Genomic DNA, 25,210 nt, shown 5'->3' with positions numbered 1-25,210 from the left:
AGTATTTACTCTCTGATTTTGGGAATTTCGCTTTATTTTCGATTTTAATTTCGGCCTTTGTTTGAAAAATGGAGCTGTCACATTTGTTAAGCACTGCGTGAAGTTATTTATGCACAAGTCCGTACCATCCCGAGAGTCTATGTCCATATAAGTTATCGTTGAACTTAAATCATCAGCATTAGCTAGAAGAACATTATAACATAAGTCTAAATTCTTATTCCATTTGAAAATTTGAGATTCTTCTGACACCATCCATTAAATTTGAATTTTTATCATTGCACTGCATAGTAAAAGCAGTTTTAAATTGAACACGAATGGGAGCATAGTCACTGTATGTTATAAAATTACTTGTTATAAATTTTAGAACTTTTTCAATGTTATTTGACTCAGCTTACAAGTAGTCGATCACACTCATACATCTTGTACAACTATATGTAAAATTATTTGAAAATCCATCAGGTTGGCGCCCATTTATAATTCTTAGTCTACTGCTCTTACACAAATACAGTAGTTTTGTTCCATATTCGTCGGTTCCTGCATCCGGGTTGTTATCGCAAGACAAAGCCTCATCAGCAACATACATGTATGTAAACAGATCACTAACCCTGTCTAAAATACTATCATGTAATTTATCTTTTTGAACTTTTTTTTTGTAAATCGCCAATAACAAAAATATTTTGACATTCAGCTGAGTAGTGTATCACTTGAGACTCAAGCTCATAAAATAAATCACAACTATGAATACTATAAAAGGATGAGTTCTGTGGTGGTATATACAGATTTGCAATTAAATATTCATTTTCACATCCAGTCAGTCCTTTAGCTATCCTTATCCAAATCAATGTCTCATAAGAAATGTCAATTATTTTAACAAAGGGTGACCATATTTTTCTGATCATTACATACATACCACACCCTTGTTTATACTTTTTTCTAGATAAAGGGATAGATTTACACACAAAATCACAAATTTAAATATTACATGTATTATTGATCAAACACTCTGATAAAAACACAATATCATAAGTACAAATTTCCGACAAATAAAATTCTTAAATTTCTCATCTTTAATTTTTTCTTCAAAACCACCATTTATATTCCAAAATAAACACTTTAATGTTTTGATTAAAACTTCCGACGATTCCTACATGTATGATACCTGCATACCATTTTCATTCATGACATCGGCACCATCATAATTTTGACTTTTAACATTTTCTAGATTACTATTTTTTTTGCATTTGCAATAGCAACATCATGTGGACCTCCTGAATATAAAACACCTCTCATAAACAAGTTATCCATAAACAAGCACTACTCTCACATCTTCATCACGAGCTTTTTTAAGATATGGAATTAATGATTTCCTCTTTTCCACAACAGATTTCGGATCTTGATCTGTAATTGAAATTGACGAACTTTTTAACTTGTAACTCCTTTTACGAACACTGTCACGTTTCTGCCTATCACTGAATTTCACCAAAATAGGCCGTATTCGTTCCTGTGCCTCATTTTGACTTGATTCTGCTACCTCTTTTTTTGACCAAGACGAAAGGCAGATTTTATGTTTAATTCATCCTAAATTTCTAGGTTGGTTTCAAACATACTTTTAATAATAAGCGCACAATCTTCCCCTTCACTTTCCTTTATTCAACGAAGAGGCAAATTATCACGCATGGATTCACACTTAATAGATTCAAGATCATCGTTGAGCTTTTCCTGTGCTTTGAAAATTTTCTGAAGGTTGACTTTTGAATCTGACAAATTCTTAGAGTCACACTTAATAAATGACATATCATTGCGCAAGGCTTCACACTCTGTTTACAAGTTTTTTAACATCAGATTCTATCTTTTTTTTTTTTATTTTTGCTTTTTAATGTTTTCATCGAATGATTTAGATCAAGTACATGTTTGGATAGTTTATTTATATCACCTTTCATTTCACGCAATTTAAAATCAACACTGCTAACTGCACTTTTTATTTCATCAATACTGTTTATTTTAACTGACATATATAGCTTCGAATTTCGATAAGTTATTAACAGTTCGGTTCCCCTTTGAGTTGGGCTCGCTTGAGTTGGTGTGGTGCAGGGCATAAACGGAACCCCCATTTGCAACTGCGCAGGCGACGTTACAACAGGTGATGACATCAAAGGCATAAACATGTTGTGGAAATTTGTGTTATTGGTCATGTAAGGTTGACCATTCATATTATTGCTTAATGGAAATGTTTGATGTGAATTTAGAATGGTGGACAAATCAAACGCACCCGGAATTGGCTCGTCTTTTTTTTTTTTTACTTTTTATCCGTTTTTTTTTTCTTTTTCTTTGGCTGTTCAGGCTCTTGATGATTTGATGCCTTTGAAGTTCATTAGACTACTTAACCATTATTTTACTGCTCAAAAACAGTTGCAAACATTTGCAACATCACATTTTACTGAAGTCGATGTAAACATTCCACCATATACATCAGGGGCAGTGCTAATCTTTCTAAGTTTTGAAATTATTATTTTTTGCCGTTTGTTATTCTTACAAAAGGAGAAAAAAATGCATCGTTCAATCAGTGTTTACTGTCCCTGTTCGAACTGTCAAAATTGTAAACAAACTTATTACGAGGATAATAGCTTTTGTAAAAGTTGATTTAGACACACATGAATTCTGTGCATATATAATTTTATTGTCAGTTCTTCGTCTTCATATAATGAAAGTAAAATAGCAGCACTGAAGGAAAAGAGGGCATATACATTTTCCTAATACACCTACATGAGTATACCTCTGTTTTTTTCGTCAGAATCAATGTTTGATAGTGGGAAAAAATATGAATAGCTTATTGATTCAATGTTAAAGTTAGAAAGAAAGGAGGGCATATACACGTTCATAATACACCTACATTTGAGGTACTTCAGGAGTATACCTCTGTTTCTTTCGTCAGAACCAATGTTTGTAAGTGGGGGGAAAATATGAATAGATAAATTGATTCAATGTTAATGTTAGAAAGAAATGAAGCGTTTGTTTAAACAAACGACGAACGACAAACTGTAGACGCATTTTTTTAGCGAGTGAATAGTTTGTCAAAGTTTATACAAACCTAACATAACTAATCTAACGTTAAAGAAACATATATCCTTGTCACACAAGGAACGATAATCAAAACTGCCTTAGTATAGTTTAGTTATAAAAGTGATCCAAGTGATGTTTCGTTAATTATATTCTTTCGAAGTTCTGCCCTGCATGTACTGATTTTACACTAAAAACAAGTCAGTGGATCACTAACTGCTCATTTGATATATATCAACAGTGGCGGGTCCAGGTGGAGGGTTCCGGGGTAGGAACCCCCCTTTTTTGGACGATCAATGCATTTGAAAGGGGACATATAGTTGACCCCCTCGTTTTGTCCTGGGTTGGGACCCGCCCCCCCATTTTAAAGATGGCTGGATCCTCCCCTGCTCAAACAAATCGGTCATTAAAGAAACAACAGCCTATATATTCATAAAAAAATCTTTAATGATTTAAAATCAATTTGCAACCATTTAACATGATTTTGGGAGAATCATACATTGATGTATATTATACAAATTCACATTTTGTTTAAAAGATAGTTTTTTATACTTCATAATCAGATAAGTACTAGCGATAACATTTAACCTTGCCGACTTTTAAAAGTTTACCAAGCTGAAGTAGTGTATATCTCATCATAGATTGACCCCGGAATTGATGTTCGACAGAGTATATTCATTATCTTTAATGTAAAAATCTACGTTGTGAAATAACAAAATACTTTTTACACCAAAATGATAACACGCAGTGAAGAGTGACCTTAAACAACGGGAGATATAATGCTATCAAAGGTAATTTTGAGTTATGTGAAGAAAAAAAAAATGTCGTTATAGTAATTATTATTATTTTATTTTTTATCTATAAAACTTGAACTTTATAAAGTAAACTATAATTACACTACACATGTACCTGTTATTCATGTCGTGATAGCAAATTCAAAATTATGAAGTTTGATACTGTACATTGTAGTTTGAGTAGAGACATTCGGTTCAATATAAACTTGAAACTGAGTGTCCGAAGACGCGCATGAAACGATTTATGACGTTATTATGCTCACAAAAGTATTGAGCTAGGTGCCAGTGATTTGCTAAAATAGATAACCGATTTTCAAGCCGTTTTATATATATTTTTTTTTTATATACAGTAATAACTCTTAACAAAAGAATGAGATTTAAAACACTTTCTTGAATGAAAAACAAGTTGATAAACATGTATAACGAAATAACACGCGAAAACAATCATGTTTATTTATAGCTTTTATATCTACTTATACTTCCTTGTTTGCAAAATCAATTCCATTAAAGGGGAAAATGATTCGACATTGTTTGAAGCTGTCTGATCCCGTGTTTAGTGACTGTATATACCATTGAAATCTAGAAGATTAGATTAAAATATGAAAAAGAAGATGTGGTATGATTGCCAATGAGACAACTATCCACAAAAGACCAGAATAACACAAACATTAACAAGTATAGGTCACCGTACGGCCTTCAAAAATGAGCAAAGCCCATACCGCATATAGTCAGCTAATAAAGGGCCCCGATAAGACAATGTAAAACAATTCAAGCGAGAAAAGTAAGTGTGTTTACAGAACCCACATGGCAAAGGCCAAAAAGTCGACAGAAATGAAAAGACATTATTTATATACGACTTGTTAAGGTTGACAGCATCCTCATCGCTAAGATTTTGCATAAAAAGAACGACAATGATAATCTTTCAGACAGTACAGTTCAGATTCAAGTTTAGATTATGGTGAAGATGATGATTTAAAAATAAGGAAAAGTAAAAATAAAAGCTATTGAAAGAGTATAACACAGTAGAGAAAAGCATGTACGATATGAAATCCAGTAGTGTCACATCAACGTCGAACAAAAATAAACCAAAAGAACATCTAGTTTAATGAATATGAAAAAGAAAGATGTGATATGATTGCGAATGAGACAACTTTCAACATGAACGGACCAAATGACACAGAAATTAACTATAGGTCACCGTATGACCTTCGACAATAACTGAAACCAATACCGCTTATTCTGCTATTAAAGATCCAGAAAAATGAGAACGAAAAACTATGCAAACGAGAACACTAATGGCCTTATTTATGTATAAAATAATGAACGAAAACCAAGAAACAAAGTTAACGCAATTATATTTCATTACAAATGATAACTTCGCTTCAACCGTTTAGTTCAACTAATGGGTAACAGATACATGTACATGACTAAATACGGCCAAAAGAAAAGAGAACAAACTACAATACTGACATTTCCAAGAACATCTTCTCATGCACAACATATTCTAGAATGTTGGATTTTATTTGCCTGTATTTAATAAGTTTTGTTTTGTTTCTTTTTTTCCAATATAGCCTTTTTTAACGTTGTAAATGTTAAACTTCGATTGTTTATGATTTGTAAAAAAAAAAAACTTTTAAGATTGTTCTCTCATCTCACCATTTTCAAACCATTATAAAGCCGTTATTTCTGTATTAATAACACTCAACAAAAAATATATTGGAGTCCTCTTTTCAAAAATACTGAACTCTGAAGAAAATTCAAAACGGAAAGTCCCTAAAACAATGATAAAATCAAAAACTCCAACACATCAAACAGTCACGTGTACTGATCTTAATTTTCAATTGTTGCTGTTCAGTATGCACAGTGTAAGGAATTGAAGTTTTGAAAAGATATGAATGAACTACAAAACGATGATAAAGATAATATATACTATTTATTATGAGATGTTCAAAAGAACCTCTGGTATTTATCGGGTCATTTCACAAAGTAATCATATCAGTAGTTTATAAACTATGTCAATAAACCCCATAGAACAATCAACCGTGAGACGTGACAAATAACAGTGAGACGTAACAAATAACAATGAGACGTAACAAATAACCGTGAGACGTAACAAATAACAGTGGGACGTAACAAATAACAGTGAGACGTAACAAATAACAGTGACACGTAACAAATAACCGTGAGACGTAACAAATAACAGTGAGACGTAACAAATAACAGTGAGACGTAACAAATAACCATGAGACGTAACAAATAACCGTGAGACGTAACAAATAACCGTGAGACGTAACAAATAACCGTGAGACGTAACAATCAACCGTGAGACGTGACAAATAACAGTGAGACGTAACACATAACAGTGAGACGTAACACATAACCGTGAGACGTGACAAATAACAGTGAGACGTAACAAATAACAGTGGGACGTAACAAATAACAGTGAGACGTAACAAATAACAGTGAGACGTAACAAATAACCGTGAGACGTAACAAATAACAGTGGGACGTAACAAATAACAGTGAGACGTAACAAATAACCGTGAGACGTAACAATCAACCGTGAGATGTGACAAATAACAGTGAGACGTAACAAATAACCGTGAGACGTAACAATCAACCGTGAGATGTGACAAATAACAGTGAGACGTAACAAATAACCGTGAGACGTAACAAATAACCGTGAGACGTAACAAATAACCGTGAGACGTAACAAATAACCGTGAGACGTAACAAATAACAGTGAGACGTGACAAATAACAGTGGGACGTAACAAATAACCGTGAGACGTAACAAATAACCGTGAGACGTAACAAATAACCGTGAGACGTAACAAATAACCGTGAGACGTAACAAATAACAGTGAGACGTGACAAATAACAGTGGGACGTAACAAATAACCGTGAGACGTAAAAAATAACAGTGGGACGTAACAAATAACCGTGAGACGTAACAAATAACCGTGAGACGTAACAAATAACAGTGAGACGTAAAAAATAACAGTGAGACGTAACAAATAACAGTGAGACGTGACAAATAACAGTGGGACGTAAGAAATAACAGTGAGACGTAACAAATAACAGTGAGACGTGACAAATAACAGTGAGACGTGACAAATAACAGTGGGATGTAACAAATAACAGTTAGACGTAACAAATAACAGTGAGACGTGGCAAATAACAGTGAGACGTAACAAATAACAGTGGGACGTAACAAATAACAGTGAGACGTGACAAATAACAGTGAGACGTAACAAATAACAGTGAGACGTAACAAATAACAGTGAGACGTCAGTGGGACGTAACAAATAACAGTGGGACGTAACAAATAACAGTGAGACGTGACAAATAACAGTGAGACGTAACAAATAACAGTGAGACGTAACAAATAACAGTGAGACGTCAGTGGGACGTAACAAATAACAGTGGGACGTAACAAATAACAGTGGGATGTGACAAATAACAGTGAGACATAACAAATAACAGTGAGACGTAACAAATAACAGTGAGACGTAACAAATAACAGTGAGACGTAACAAATAACAGTGGGACGTAACAAATAACAGCGAGACGTAACAAATAACAGCGAGACGTAACAAATAACAGTGAGACGTAACAAATAACAGTGAGACGTAACAAATAACAGTGAGACGTAACATATAACAGTGAGACGTAACAAATAACAGTGAGACGTAACAAATAACAGTGGGACGTAACAAATAACAGTGAGACATAACAAATAACAGTGGGACGTAACAAATAACAGTGAGACGGAACAAATAACAGTGAGACGTTTGTCTTATACTTAAAAAAACTATTATACATTACAAACTCAGAAAAATATTAGTTGAATATGAAAAAGAAACAAAAGTGTTAGAATCAAAATGACAGTAAGATGAGAAAAAGTGTAGAGTAAATTGGGTGTAAATTGATATACACATTGCTTTATGAAACTCCAGTAAATTAATATACGCAATGACCTTTTTTTTTTTTTATATAAGTCATGTTCCGCTGTAAAGCTTATGCCTAATCCCAGAAAAATTCAAAGTTTTGAGACCTTGATGATAACTTGCACTTTGTAATATGAAATAAAAGAGACACTATATAACAGTAGGTTTCCTCCATAATTTGGCTGCACATTTGGAAATTGACGGTGTTAGTCGATTGATCGCTTGACTCTAAAAATCTACATTTTAAAGTGTGAGCTTTCGTTAATCCATATTGCAACATACCAACCGCAGCTCATGCATACATAGTTTATTTATATTGCTCACTAAGTTAGACACGACTATACAGGGCTTATGTAAAACTTTATATATCATTCGTTAACATTGTCTTTGACTTAATACGGACAACTATTGAACAGTCACTTTAAGCCTTGAAAATCTAACACATGCATGTCATGACGTCATGTTTTTTGAAGAACTGTTACCATTAAAACATAACATTAATATAATGCACAAAAGTTCCTATAACTCACAAAGCAAAAGATAGAAATATTGAAAACTCAGTATTTGTTATTGACATGTTAAAACAAAGAGGTGTATTTTTCATATAAATTATGACTTTCAGGTTTTACAGATCAGCTGTTTTGTTTCAATTTTGATCTGGAATGTTGACTGCCTTTGTAACGAGACTCTGTCATGTGTAACACAAGACGGCAAGGATGGGTATTGCATGGGAGGACAGTGCTTAACGGAGGTTCAGTCCAAGCCAAGATCAGACCTAGAGTTTCGGATAATAGCTAAATACCCGGATATAAAAATCAAGGTAAACAGACGTTAATCAATTTGCCACTGTGATCAGTTTATTTACATTTAAACAGATGGATCAAATTATAAATTCTTACAAATTTAGTCATTAATAACATACCGTAGATTGGTTGTATGATGTGATTTTTGGAGTCATATGAACTACAATTATACCTAATCTCTATTCCCGACTGACCCGAAAATCTGTACCGCTTGAACTATTGACGTCATACAATAATCACTTTTTCCATTGTGGCGTCAGATAATTTTTATTATGACGTCACAATTTTACAGGAACCTGTATGATGTCCGGTAATGGCGGACAAATATAGATAAGTGTATAAACCATATTTCGGACGTTGTACTGTTACTCCACTGTCCATGGTTAAGGGGGTTTGGTATGTTTACCCTGCTTAAATTATGTATATATGTGCCTGTCTAGACTCTAGAGCCTGTAAATTAGAGTTTGTTACTGTGTCACATATTTGTTTTTGTTTTGCATTCCCTAGGCATTTAAGCAGCTACAATTTTTTTTTCTCAGGGTCAAAAACACAAATTATTTTTTTCTCCAAAAAACTGGAAACAAACTTTTTTTTCCAAAACAAACCATAGCCCCCCCGAAAATCAAATGGTTGCTACCTTAGTTTTGTTTAAACTGTTTTGTATACATTTGTCATTTCGGGGCCTTATGAAGCTGAATATGCGGTATGGGCTTTGCTCATTGTGAAGGCCTTACGGTGATCTAAATTTGTTAATTTCTGTGTCATTTGGTCTCTTTTGAAAAGTTGTTCGATTGGAAATCATACCATATCTTCTTGTTTATAAATACAATCATACCTCTGTTAACTTGTTGTAACGCTAAAACAAGAAATAATTTTGTAGAACAATTTATATTGATTGCAAAACATATGAATGAAGTCCAATATTAGGAGACAAGTTCTACTTTTTAATATTTTACATATAACTACATATAACAAAAAATGAACTTTCATAAAATCTTATTAATTTTTAAAGATATACATATACATTTGTATTTCAGGAAACTAAAAACAAAATGCTATACATTAGAGGAAATGGGCTTGGTTTAAACTGGACGACAGGAAAGAAAATGACAAAAACATCGACTGATACATGGGAAATAAACTTCAACTTTACGTCATCGGATGATGGCTTCCGATGTCAAGACTGTTCAAATGACATAACCATAACTACGAAACTTGAATATCGAATATTGATTGCAGACAAAACTAATATGATTGGTGGAAATTTCGCTGTTGATTTACCCGTATCAATGCCTTCTTCTTATTTCCACGAAAAACCGTTATTTAAAGTATATCCGTGGTTCTACTCAAAAGTAGGACAGACCTCAAATTTTTCAATTAATTCTACAGAAATCGGGAAGGAACGGCAGATTTATCTCTATTTTCCACCAAGTTTTAACGAAAACACCTATAAGAAATACCCGAATTTGCTTGTCTTTGATTTATATCCAGGTGGCTACTCTGAGTTGCTGGCCCCAATTGTCGATAAACAATTAGCTGAAACTGGAACCACAAAAGAGTTTATCATCATTGGATACGGTGATTATCAACCAGACCGTGAACGGTTCTTTTTACTAACACCGGTTCCAGGAACTTTTCTGGTATGCGTTAACGGAACTTTTTATGATTTGTGCGACAACTGCTTGCCAGTTAATTATACTGTTGATGAATACCAAAGGTAAATATTCATCATGTCTTGCTCAACCACAAGTGTTAATCAGTAGTATATATGCCAGAAATCTCACGAGATTCGACGATATTTCTGTTATCTTAATTTCAACACATATATGGTGTTGAAGGCTGCACTTTGACTCTGCTGGTCGACAATCAGTTCCCGCGGGTATCATCAGCTCAGTAGTAAGTGTTTTGGTACTGAAATGATTTGTCAAACTTTACTTAAATTGTCCGTTTATAAATTTTGAAATTATTAAGAAACTTAGGTTTCACCTTTCCTCAGGCAAAGTTGGCTTTAGATGAATTTGGCTATTTATTTTAGGTATTTTTGACATATAGCTGTTCAACGGTTTCGGTACTTATACATCTTCTGATTTCAAATGTTTTGCCTTGCGCGTTCCTGATGAAGTTAAATCTAAAAAAAGCACTTCGGACGCAAGAAATTATTAAACAACACGTGTTGTTTTCAATTTTTTACCTATAATTGTTAATTATTTTTTTTTTAACAATTTGACTTTGAATGAGAGTTGTCTTATCAATTCTCATACCACATCTTCTTATATACATTGGTTAAGTAAAACATTCATTCAGAAAATCACAACGACTAAGCGAACGCTTATTAACAATTAGAAAAAAATTAACATTATTGGACATCAAAATTCGGACTTTAAAAATGTGTTCAGATATGTTAGCATATTAGATTAATCAAATATTGCAATCTTTCTACCTTATCTAATTTTAAAATGGTTGACAAAACAAAAATAAAAACAATGATTTATGAACCTTGACAATATCAAATTTGTTGTATTTGGCTACACAGTTATTTAAAGTTGAGAGAACTTTAAATTATTTCAAATATAAAACAATTGTCATATAGTACCATGTGCGCCAGTGCAACAGTGTAAAGATGAGAAAATGTTGGTTTGATTTATTTTCAAAAGCATTATTTGGTACAAGCTACATGTATATAGATTTGGGAAGATGTGGTGTGAGTGCCAAGGAGACAACTCTCCATACATGTATAATCTATAATGTTTTATTTTTCGTACAGGCTGATGATAGACAAATGTGGTAAACGTGATAACATCGAAGGATTTGGTGATCGTTTACTTAACTTCTTCATAGACACAATGCGCCCTAAAGCACAAGAACTTTCGAATAACCGTATCCTGATAGACCAACCTAATACAGGAGTATTTGGGTATTCTCTTGGTGGCTTAATGTCATGTTATGCTGCATGGACACGATCAGCAATTTTCGGATTAGTTGCTTGCCAAAGCCCGTCATTATGGTGGCCTATTAATAATACAACTTTAGATACTTGCGACTTTGATTTCATAAATAACACTCTCAGAGACCAATCTTTTCAACAAAGTAGATTCCCACAGAAGATATTATTAGATGCAGGTAACTGAAGCTAATAGAGTCATTGATTTGCTATAAAAGTAAAAGTTCAGGACACGTTTGATACATTCATGAACATAAGTACATTCAGGAGCTCAAAATAAACGTATTGACAATCAAATACATACGATAAGATTCATAACAAGATTGATGAATCCAGTCATATCAGCCGAAAGTAAAATAAATCAATGCTGATATATCTATAATATTAACCCAATATGTGATTTAACTGCCAATAAGATAACTATCAACAATAGTTCAAATGCATAGATGTTTGCAACATACTATAGGTCACCGAAAACCTTTGACTTTATAATGTAAGGCCGCCTCCGGGTGCGGGAATGTCTCGTCACACTGAAGACCTGTTGGTGACCTTCTGCTGTTGTTTTTTTCTATGGTCGGGTTGTTTTCTCTTTGATACATTCCTCATTTCCATTCTCATTTTCGACCCGACAAAATAATCCAAATGAAAAAATACTGACAGCCTGATTTATATACAAAACATAAAACGAAAAACAAATATGATATACACCAACTAACGACATCAACTGAATTAAAGGCACCTGAATTGGCACAGACACAAACAGAATGTGCCGTTCTTCAACACGTTTGAGGGCTGCCTACCGTCTTTTCGCATTTGTTTTTATTATACTATCTCATAAGGACCATCTCAAATCAATGGACGAATGCCTATCACTTACACAATATAATGCATATGAAGGTCAAGAATAAACTTCACAGCGCTTTTATGAAATTCAAGAATATTTGTCTACCACCAGGTTGTATACTCTTGTTGTCATATCGACGTAAACAATCGCTAAACAGCGTGGTGATCGTTTGTCCTTTTTTGCATACACTGTTTATTGTTCAGTTACAATTAAATTTATACATATATTAACATTTCGACAAGATAAGCTTTCATGTTTAATGTTCACACACAATATAAATAAACGCATCATAGATACTAGGATTAAGTTTTGTAATGACGCCAGACGCGCGTTTCGTCTACAAAAAACTCATCAGTGACGCTAGAATCCAAAAAGGTAAGAAAACGTCACATAAAGTACGAAGTTGAAGAGCATTGAGGACCAAATTTCCTAAAAGTTTTGCCAAGTACAGCTAAGGTTAAATTTTCCTGAAGTTGAAAAGCCTCCTTAGTACTTACTTTAAACTATTCAAATATAAATAACGATTTATAACAAATTAATTGAAACTTGTTTATAATTAAAGTTACATGTATATGCAATTAATTTACGAAACGTTATATTTTTTTTCTCAAATTAACACATTCTCGAAACATAATAGCTTAATCACTTTAACATAACTAGCCATATATTTCAAATAGAAAAAACATCCCACATTATAAGATATAGCCAATGTAATTATCAACAATTCAGTACAGAAATACATGTTATAAAAAGATTCAGCATAAACATTAATAGGTTATCTATATTACGGTAACCTATAGATGTTAATGTTTGTGTCATTTTGGTCTTTTGTGGATAGTTGTCTCATTTGCAATCATACCACATCTTCTTTTGTATATATCTATATATTTTAGGGAGTGAAGAAAGTGCTAGCCCTTACAGACTAACACAGTCAACTGTTGAAGCTGCAAAGATTATATCAAATACCGCTGGTTTTACCATGAATCATAATGTTTGGGTTAACATATACCCAGGAGCATCTCATACTGGTTTGGAATGGTTCAGTCGAATCTGGACTGCATTGCAGACATTGTTACCATCTGATGGTGCTCCACAAATGCCTCGAAGTCACACAGAAGCAAGGGGATGTGTTGCTAATAAGGCTGCGACGTTTGTGACAAGTAATTTTGCTTTACTGATTTTTGTTCAGTTTGCTAGGATTTTATTTTGTAACAGAATCTAGTTAGGTTGTCACATTAATGTAATTCCATGAATCCTGGACTGATACAAGTCTTATTTGGTTAGACAATGAATTGATCATAGAACTCAATAACACAAATGAATCCATATCTTTCTCATTTGAAAAATTAGAAAAGATATTTTGTAAACAAAAACAAATCAGCATACATTTATCTTCTAGGTGTATCGTGAAAGTTTACAAAATCGGAAATATATTCATTAAAACTCTTATATTATAGTACACATGTGCACAATGTACTTTTAGTAATAATACCAATAAATATAGTATTAAATTTAGTTATATTATTTTTAAAATCTGTATTGCAAACTACACCTATAAGGGTTAAGCAATAACAAATAAAATAAATACATACAAGAATACAGTAAAAAAATACATACAAGAGTACAAACAAAAATACAACAAATCAACAAGTAAATTGACAAACAAATGTAAATTTAATACAGTGTTTTACGCATCATGACCCTATCTGACATTGATCGGTGTTCCTCAGATCTACAAACTCGCAATTTAACAAACAGGTTCAGCGGTGAGAAAAGGTATATAATATAAGGATCATAATCTTGAAAGTATGACACTTTATCTCTTAGATGACCCTCCCCTTTTCACGAATGTGACCTACCGAATCAGACTATTTAACCGGATTTGTAAAAACATAAGCAACACGACGGCTGCCACATTTGGAACAGGATCTGCTTACCCTTCCGGAGCAACTGAGATAACTCCAGGTTTTGATGGGGTTCGTGTTGCTTAGTCTCTAGTTGTCTATGTTGTGTCTTCTGTACTATTATTTGTCTTTTTGTCTTTTTATTTTTAGCCATGGCGTTATCAGTTTATTTCCAATCTATGAGTTTGACTGTCCCTCTGGTATCTTTCGTCCCTCTTTCCAAAAAGATCGAATAACCTGCAAAATAAAGATTAGAATGACAATAATAACGTTCATTTTCCAGTATTAATTAAAAATTCCCAAACTGACCATCGATCAACTCATATGCTTTTTTTTTTGTTTTAAGTCAAGGTCGGATACATTTCCTCGTTATTGAGATCAGCTAACTAAAGGGCCCGCGTAGTGGTTAAGGCTAATTAACAAAGTACGACAATCCTAGAGCGCTTCGAAGATAATGGTGCAAAACCGGCATCGCAAAAGGAGAAAGTAGAATTTTATACAAATTCGATTGATGAATGTTGTTTGACTAACGTTAAATGACGAATATTTCGTGCATACTCAGGACAACAACAAATTGACAGCAATCCAAAATATTGGTCTTGCAGAGTTTTAAAACGCAGACGAAGGCATTTTTTTTTAATGCGACTTGAAATTGAGAGGAAGTAAAACAGGGGTAAGATTTTGCTACTTGCATGTACTCCCATGCAGTTAAGACCACTTGTTTGGATAGTTGTTTTGTCTTTCCATTCTTTAAAACAAATGTTTGTATCTTCTTTGGTAAAACATGTAAAAAATATAAACAAAAATATAGAACTCCAAGGAGAGCTCAAAATAGAAAGTCACCAATAACATAGCAAAATCAAAACTCACCAAACGAGTGTACAACAACTGTCATATTCCTGACTTGGTGCAGGCATTTTCTGATGTATAACACTGTGGAATAATCCTGGTTTTATTGCTAGCTAAACCTCTCATTAGTAGGATAAAATTCCAATGTATTGACAACAATGTGTGCATTTTCATGAAACAGATTATGACTAATTAGTCTTTACGTATATAATGATGAATATTTTATAAAGGTTAAAGAAGTCAAATGTTTGGAACCATGTTCACTCTTGACTATTAAATTGTATCTTTCTTGATCTTTCTGTTTTCTTTTTCTTTCACTGCCTTACTGATATACTATCTATATTTATCACTGTTAGACTGTCATTCGTCTGTCATCTTGCATTTATATAACTTATGCATAATAACAATAATAACAACGAAAGTATTATTTAATATCACAGGCTACATTGATTGAAAAGGTAGACTTTGTCATCTTTATGATGTCTTGTTCTATCGGAATGCAAATAAAAAATCAAAATCAAAACATCGTCAACTATTACTGGCATATTCAGGATGTCATCTTTATTTAGACAGGATAGGTAAGTATCATGCAAAGAAAAGAATAAAGACCATTTATAACGGTAGAAAAAAGGAGAACGATACCAAAGTAACATTCAAACTCATCAAAACAAAATGACAATGTCATGTAAAAAAAAGAAAGAAAGAAAATCATCCAAAAGACAAACAACATTTTACAAACTCAAAACTGATAACTACAGAATAAGCAACACAAACCCATTCTGTAATCACATGTGATCCTGTAGAGTAGGCAGATCCTACTATATTCCGTCTTGTTGCTCATTTAAGTGCAAACCATTTTAGTCAAGTTCGATAGATGAAATTCTACGAATAGAGAACGGGATTATGATTTCGACAATAGGAATATATTCGTCGTAATCTATGATTCCGATTACTTGTGAATTAGTGAATATCGTTGCCAATGTCTATCACATAATTTTTTTTGTAAATTGTATTGTTATAAATAAGGCCATTAAATTTTCTCGTTTGAATTGTTTTACACTTTTTCGTGTTATGGACTTTAATATACATCATGGTTTTTGTCCTCATTATTGAAGGTCGTACGGTGACCTTGAATTGCTTATATCCACATCATGTGATGGTGGTTTGAAGTCTCAATGCTATCGCATCTCTTTATTTCTTTGAATGTATGAGTTCTATAAAAAATTCTGAAACATACCCACTATCATATTTGAAATCGATAAATTTTGCAGGCGTAGAATATATATGTTGCGGACCATATGAGTATTTTGACCATACGCGTATGGTCATGACCATATGCGTATACTCATATGGTACTACCATACGCGTATGGTACGACCGTACGCGTATGGTCGGACCATATGAGTATAATACTCGTTTGTTTATTAACGGGCCGGACCATATGAGTATTTGGACCATATAGGTATTTTTTCCAATTATATTATAAACGTATCAATACAAAAACTATATAAAAAAGCAATGATGGTTACATGAAATGTATTAATTCTACAATTCAAAGGCTTCGTAAAAATTAAATATTGATGCCCTAGTTAGTTTTCATCGCTAAAAACATTCTTGCATGTAGGCTTGAGGTGACAGTTACTTCCACACGGTATCATAGATTTTTTGCATTTACTAGTCCTGGTTGTGCACGATCCTTTTCATTTGCATCTTTTGTTTGCGAATGAAAGAAAAGTTAGCCTTTTTGCAGCTGCGTACAGTGATACCGAGGTCTTGGGCCATTCCGATATATCTACGATGTTTTAGGAAGCTCTAGATCTCAAATATCGTAACACGACTGCAATACTCCATATTCACAAGACAATTTAAATAAAATGTGTTACATGTACTTTCAATTGACTTCTTGTGTAACAGATCATTAAGAAAAGAATAGGTCCGGTAAGGACCGATTTTGGCCTCAAATTTGAGTTTCATCTGACGAAAGATGTTGACCACTTTTTAAACACTTAAGTGTCTATTTCATATGATTCTATTAATTTATGTGAAAGAATTTTACTTATTTAGTCATTAAAAACGATCCGATTCAAGCTCAAATATGAAAAATCTACCAAATATGCGAAAAAATGTCACTTTTCAGATGATTTTTGTCAAAAACGAAAGTGGCCGCATCCGTGTTCATCCTCAATCTTTATATATGTTATGTATGATCATCAAATACAACTTCCATTTCAATATTTTGGATGAACACGAATGCGGCCACTTTCGTTTTAAACGGAAACCGTCTAAAATTTAACTAAAATGCTTGAATTGTGAAGATTTCAGTAATGTAGCATGATTTAATGGTGCTAGTACCCTATATATGTGCATTGTATTGTAAAAAACATCCCATATTTATGTAGCAGAAGCATTCTTCTGCCCAATGAATAACTAAAAGTTTACATTTTAACAATTTTGTAAAACTGCTATATTTTGGGGCCAAACAGGGGTCTTACTGGCCCTACTCCTTTTTTGAAATATTTTTGTAAGTCGACATATTGCCATTCACTCGTTATAACAAATCGGTAATAACCATCGGTAATGAACATCGGCAATGACCATTGGTATAAAATGCGTTTAGAATCATATTCAAAACAGTGTGGTCCTGGCCATTGATTGACGACCTAAATTATCCCATTGACTGGGACAGATAAGTTGAACGTTTGTCGGTAACAACCACTGCTCACTATGTACTTGTTAAAGACACTGAATCTGTGGGGTCACCAAAGGTTCTCAACACCTAAATAAAGCAATTCGAAAAACGAATCCGGAATAATACGATGTGTTGATTTATATCAATAATATAAATCAAAACATAAAGGTTATTCCTGAATAATTTTTTTTTTGAATTATTTTATTATTAAAGACGTTAAGAACCTTTGGTGACCCCACAGTTTAAATTCTATAATAAGTAAGAAGTGAGCAATGGTCGTTACAGACAAACGTTCACCTAATCTGTCCCAGTCAATGGGATAATTCAGATCGTCAATCAATGGCCAGGACCACACTGTTTTGAATATGATTCTATCATAGTTTTGACAAGTAAATAACATTAACTATTTGAAACTTAATATTTTTAGCTAATCTTTTTGTTACGATTATATAAAGTAATATAAAATTACTTATATGATAGCGTCTTTTTAATGAACAGTCATACCATATGAAGAGTTCAGACGTATTTGAAGTAAACTGTAACAGAGTGTAAATTACCCCGACCATACGCGTACGGTCGGATCATACGCGTATGGTCGGACCATATGAGTATATACCCATATGGTCATGACCATACGCGTATGGTCCAAATACTCATATGGTCCGGAACATATATATAACGTATCATTCTTTCTTACCTTGTTTAAACACATACTATTATTTGGTTTCATTACGTGCCGCAAGTTTGCAGAATTCTGTCATATTTGCTTGAAATGGCTTTAGTAATCATACTGAACATAAATATTAAGAGTCACATATACATGATAGTTTCTTTGGAAAAATTATAGTTGATCTTAACAAAATTGAAAATATAATTGAAAACTATAACCCCAGGATGAAAGAAATCGAAAATTTCATAAAAACTTGGACAAATCAAATACTCTCCCCAATGGGAAAAATAACTGTGACTAAAACACTTATAATATTCATTACTGTTCATACCTAGTTTAAATAGCACAAAGCTTAAACATTTTACTGACAAAATATTTTCCTTTATCTGGGATAACAAACCAGATGAAGTTAAAAGAGACACTTTATCCCAACCTAACTGTTTAGAAGGTTTTAAAAATGACAAATATTGAAAAAGACATAAAATGTTTAAAATTATACTGGACAAGAAGAATTACTAGAAATTATTCAATACTTGTGAAACTTTTAATTTTTTCAATGGCCCCTATAAAAAGCTGAAAAACACATTTGGCCGCATTCGTGTTCATTCTTAATATTTATATGTAAGTTGTATTTGATCATAATTCATAACATATATGAAGTTAAGAATGAACACGGCATACTATGGCATAATTGATATTTTTTCATATTTAAGATTGAATTTGAGCATCTTTACGGAATAAATCAGTTCAAATCTTTCACATGAACAAATTGAATCAACTGAAGTAGACACTTAAGTGTTTAAAAAGTGTCAGACGATCTTTCATTAGACGATCTTGAACCATTATGACAAAATCAGCCCATATCGAACCTACTCCTTTTTCACTTTTAAAATGTATACAATATCAAAACTTATTTCCTAACATATCAAGGCCTAATTTATGCAATAACAAAAATATTTAAAAGAATATAATTTATGTCCCAATGACTTAGTGAGAGAAAACGGCCCAGTTTTGACCTCATTTATGAAGGGTTTTTTTTTAAATCCCAGAGAGATTCAAAAGACATGTGTAATATTTAAATAGTTAGGACTCAAATGTGAGCAAAAATGGCCATTAATTTTCAATACAAACTACAATTGAAAAACAAATATCCATACATTGCCCTTTTATATAATCAAGAATTCAAAATTGCAGGGATTTCAATACAGTATAATGCATCGAATTGAAAGCACGAATACATTTATCTTTAAAAAAGTTAAAGATACAAAAGGTGTAGTTTAGAGTGCGGAGGGGTCGAAACAAATGAACATATATCAAAATTATTAGAAGACCTTATAATTAGCTCCTGGATATTTGAGATGCTATAGAAAAAAACTAACTTTGAATTTTGATTTGGTTCTGTTTTTGGTATTCTAAAATAAACCGATAAAAATTATATAGGAAATTTAACAATTCTGTTAACCAAAATGTTCATTTATAGAAGCTTTCAAACTATCATTAACAAATATGATAGCACTAAACAATAATTTATAAGAAAAAATATTAATAGAAAAAAACAATTCCATAAAAAATATTAATAGAAAAAAACAATTTCATAAAAAATGAAATATTCATAAGGACAGAGAGCTTCCGGAACCCCTGGACTCCCTTATTGTCATAAAAACATAGATGTACAATAGACAACATATATATCGTATGTATTTTATATCCAAACAGCCTTTGTCTTGCAATCATTTTCTGCAATGTTTCAAACTATTTCATCTGTGTCTATCTAATATGTTGTATATCTTCTGTTTATATATTATAATTATTGTGCACATAAGGTGTTTAACTTATTACTATATTCATATGAAAATAAAAAGAAATTTATTATGAAAAAAAAAATGCAGGTGGTACATTTCCTTTTCGGTTTTTCAACTTGACAGCCATAAAGTAACGGAGAAATTATTTACCTTGATAATACTCATGATCGATGTAGAGATGAAACTTTTTTTCACCAAATGATTATTTCCTATAAGATCTAAATGTGTCCAACTCATGGACTCTAATCAAAACTGTTTAAAACAATACCCGCAGACATCTTAATGAGGCACATTTAAGGTTAATAATTTCTACGCATATCTGTTTCTGTATTTCTGTCGAGTTTATAACCAAAATGGAAATGTTGCGCCTGCAATAGAAACACAAAATTTAGTTACTTGGACAGGCAGATTTATCAAAAGATCATTTTGTTAAACCGAAACATTTCTCTTTATTAAAATGAAACTTTTTGGAAAATGACTCTGTCAAAAACACAGTCAGGCAAATTTGAAATTAAATTTGTTCTCCTTATGAATATGAACCCTTTTAGTAAATGTCAATTGTTGTATTTTGATACATGTAACGCATATTAACATTAAATACCCGTTATTTTGATTTGGCTCTCTACCACATGAAATTTGCGACTAGCTAAAATTCCATAAGACATTTTTCGCCCCGAAATTTTGCACGAGAATTTTATGGTCAATTCAACTCAACTGTTACATTTTTGCGTATATAAGGACCTAGTTTTAAGATTTATTTCACCACGACGTTAAAAATATGCCCTGCTATTCTAAATATCGTCAACGTTCGTCTCCATGCCGTAGTGTCCCAAAGTGAAGAAGCAAGAACTAAAAATATAAACAAGAGCACGACTTTGGAATGTATACCAGCAACCTGGCTGTACTAAGGACCACCCAAGGAGTGGTCGATTTCGCCAACGGACTCCTGGACAAGGTTGCTATATTCGTGTATTTCATCTGCGGAATCGACCAGTTATCGCAACGCCCACTGCAGTTTAAACACAAATATTGAAAAGAATCAGCTAACAAACAATCCGCAATCGACTGCAACAACATGGCATTAGACCTAGACGGCCGTATTTTACCCATGATGTGGCTGTTACACGGACGATATGGAGTCCAAAGGTACAACAGATTTGAAGGACGGAAATTCTGCAACTAGCACAGAATCTGGATCAGTGGTTCGTTTTATGCTTCATAAACATGATGGAAGAACTCGAGTCTACTGGCGAATGAATAAACGTTTTGCTTCTTCGTTTGTCCAAGAAGTGGACAGCTTCCATGGAGGAAGTGTCATGGTGTAGCTTATTCGACTTACCGTTAAACGAAATTGGTACATGTTTCGGGTAATTTAATAGCTCAAAGGTACAGAGACGGAATTCTCCAATCTCACCTTACATAGACATAAGAAGATGTGGTATGAGTGCAGATAAAACAACTCTCCATCCAAGTCACAATTTATAAAAGTAAATCATAATAGGGCCAAGTACGGTCATCAAAACGGAGCCTTGGCTCAAATCTAACAGCCATAACGAGCCCCAAAAATTACTAGTGTTTAAGCATTTAAACGGGAAAAGCAACGTTCTTGTCTATATAAAATAACGAGAAACACATCAACAAACGACAACTACAAATGTACTGACTTAGGACAGGTGCAAACAATTGCTGCGGGTTTAAAGGTTTTAATGGTACCAAACCTTCACCCTATTCTGTAAAAATTATGCATCTTATTGATCGACAGATGACGTTATTCCAGCAGGACAAGCCAGGTCTCATACAGCGCGTTTAATAATGGACAACCGTAAGCATAATAACATCAATGTGCTACCTTGGCCTTCCAAATCACCGGACTTGAATCATATTGAGCATCTATTGGTCAAACTGGATAAACGTATGCACAAGCGTCAACCCCGCCTAAGACCCTTGATCAACTCCATCAATGTTGAAACGGTAACAGGAATGGAGAGCAATTCCACGCAACAACATAAGAACATTGATAGCATCCATACAGAGGAGATACGTAGCTGTCTAAGCAGCGAGTGGTTGTCATTGATGGTACTTATTAATGGCATTGACAGTAACTTTAATTGTGATTGCTTTTATTCATCAATTTCGAAGGAATTCATCTTCCTTTTCTCAATCAAACACTTTTTGAGTGAATATTTTTGTTAGTAATTGTAAAATTTTCCATTAAAAATATATGTATTAAAATTCCAAAAAATTCATTATGCGTTTCTTTTTTTGCAGAGTATAATTAGTTTACTCTGCCACCGATACCACTTTCATTGATTGGGGTACGATTGAAAACGGGTTAAAAATATTATGTAAAAAAGGCGAAGGATACCAAAGTTTAATCCCTATCGAATCATGTGATTCACAAAGTGAGTCATCTTGTAAATGAATGTTTAGTTAATATTTCGATTTAGATGTCGATTGCTTTCAATTGAAGATAACCGTTATTTTTCTGAAAAACGCATTCTATTGCATAACATTTCAAATGCCGTTTATGCTGTTTAAATAACGGATTTTTATGTAGGTAATTACTTTCAAATTTTAGTTAAGACTATCGGTGATACTAATATCCATGCTGAATGCTTAAAACATTTTAAAATAAAACGGTGACATATAAAAGAACACGCATTACAACATAGTTTATTTTTCTTCCTGAGTACACAAAGTATGAAAAAGCAGATATGTTATGATTGCCAAAGAGATGACTCTCCATTACAGACCAAATGACACAGAAATTAACATCTATAGTTCACCGCACATATGCTGCACACAAAGTACAATGGACTATTATAAACAATATTATTCGAACGATTGCTGATCTTGACAAGTCTCTTATATTCCTATTTTGTTAAACAGGAAATACGTCCATAAAAGCACTTGCACGTACAATTGAATAAATCCTCGCAACACAAACTGATGCATTGAAAAATAATCAGACCCAGAACTTTCAGTAGATAAATTTTTCATATATTAATTAAAGAATTGTAAAAATTGATGAACTAGTGTTTAATGTCCAATGAAAAATTTCGAATGCATGTCGGGACTACACCATAATTGAATCTGAGTTGTACAAGAAATGAATTCTGAGTCGCATGTTCATGACACTACCAACAGATATCAAAAAGACATGTTACTCTACCCGTTTTCTGACTCTTAGTCGACCAATGTTTCTTAATACATCTGGATGTTGTTAGCTATGCGGGGATGCAGCAAATCTGTTCCGTTTTATTTTGCACCCTCCCAAGATCGAACCAATGACTTAAAACACTTGAGGCGAACCCACTACTAAGAAACAACCAAGGCCAATTAAAACAAAATAGGACGAAAATGCACATTACAAAACATTATGTTTTTTTTTGTTTACATTTGTTATATAGATACCTAATAAACGTAGAATACATCATCAAAAACTTTGCTGCTTTATTTTTTAAACCGTTTGAGTCATTAAGTTATTCATTCAGATTTGTTATTTGTTTGTTGCATCCACACACAACTACAGGTAGCACATTATGTCGGTATATACTGATATATGAAATGGATACCACACTAGCTGTGGTTGTTGGATATTGGTGTGCCATTTTGAGTTCATTGCGGACAAATAGGAACACACATTTCATCAATTACAAAATTATAACTTTCTTTCATTACAAATCGATAACTTTATTTTCCTTACAAATCATTAATAACCAATTGAAAACATTTATTTTGAGCTATCTGTTATCTTGAACATCGATTTGTTTCTCCTTTAAGAGCGCTAGAAACTACTAGTTTTTTTTTCTGAATTGAACATTGTGATCTTTTATGGCAGCTACAGTTAATTAAATGTCTGTAAATCTGGGTTTATAATAATAAAGTAGTTTTCTCAATATACTAAACTCTTATCAATATAACTAAAATCCTAACAATCAATTAAGGACTTGTATTGACCCTTTATATTTGCACCTCAAAAACATTAAAAGTCCATAAATATATGTTAGGATTTTAGTAATATTAATAAGAGGTTCGTATATTGATGAGAGCAAACAACTTTGTTATTATAAAACCAAATCTACAAACCACAAATGTATTAAATCTATTTTCATATGTGTAACACAATCTCAATGAAAGGAGGAACTTCATTATTCTTCACCTCTACCTGTACATACTTCTACAGTGCAGATATTTGGTAAGTTTAATTTGTATGGTTTTAATTATAATATTTTTTACCATAATGTTATCCAAATCAATAGACATAATGTCGTTGGATGGTTTAGCATAATTTAGTCATCGTCCAATTTAAATCACCTGAAAACAGTATCGAACGCGCATTGAAATGTTTAATGATGGAAGTTTTAACGACCTTGACTAGCTATACAGCCCTTGCACGGTCGGCGATTGAAACAACACTTGCCAGAAATATAAATTTCGACAAAATGTATTACTTTGGTTTTGATCGTTTAAAAAAATGATCGATAATGCTTTCCGCTGTTTAGATCAATGAACGTAAGCTATATGTATACAATAAACTCAAATGTATGAGTCGGGGAATTACCCACTATCAATTACTTTACTACGTACATTATTCCATAGAATTGAGGTGAACTTTCGAAATCTGACATCATGAAGATATCTCGTTTATATACTAGCTTTGATAAGTGTTTGGTATAACTAAAATTTTTGACGTCTTTGTACCATGCATATATTTATTTAGTAAATCATAGTACCATTCTCCATTTCAACTGTTCACCTTACAACAAAATTATTCTCATTTACCTGTGCATATTATTGTATATCCGGGCTTTTTGTTCAAGGCTATTGTAATTGCTTTTAATTGTTTTACATCTCGCAGTGATATATTAATCATTCACACCTTATTGTATTCAATTTGTATGTCTT

At 32.9% G+C, this 25,210-nt stretch overlaps 1 protein-coding gene across 1 annotated transcript; it reads left to right on the top strand.

Moving 5' to 3' along the window:
- Window positions 1-3,689: 3,689 nt before the first annotated feature.
- Window positions 3,690-13,643, top strand: LOC134696074 (uncharacterized). Its single transcript, XM_063557661.1, has 5 exons — window positions 3,690-3,848; window positions 8,423-8,620; window positions 9,641-10,320; window positions 11,368-11,723; window positions 13,282-13,643. The coding sequence occupies exons 1-5, from the start codon at window positions 3,837-3,839 to the stop codon at window positions 13,608-13,610; spliced, it is 1,575 nt and encodes a 524-aa protein (XP_063413731.1). The 5' UTR covers window positions 3,690-3,836; the 3' UTR covers window positions 13,611-13,643.
- The last annotated feature ends 11,567 nt before the right edge of the window (window positions 13,644-25,210 follow it).

Source organism: Mytilus trossulus, chromosome 14 (assembly GCF_036588685.1).
Source record: "Mytilus trossulus isolate FHL-02 chromosome 14, PNRI_Mtr1.1.1.hap1, whole genome shotgun sequence".
Taxonomy (NCBI): Eukaryota; Metazoa; Mollusca; class Bivalvia; order Mytilida; family Mytilidae; genus Mytilus; species Mytilus trossulus.
This window is presented reverse-complemented; position numbering and strand designations above follow the sequence as displayed.

Bases quoted from the DNA above. Each gene is read 5' to 3' on its own strand.
- LOC134696074 (XM_063557661.1), top strand. The intron at 8,621-9,640 runs GTAAACAGACGT...TTTGTATTTCAG, and splicing joins ACCCGGATATAAAAATCAAG to GAAACTAAAAACAAAATGCT. The intron at 10,321-11,367 runs GTAAATATTCAT...TTTTTCGTACAG, and splicing joins ACTGTTGATGAATACCAAAG to GCTGATGATAGACAAATGTG.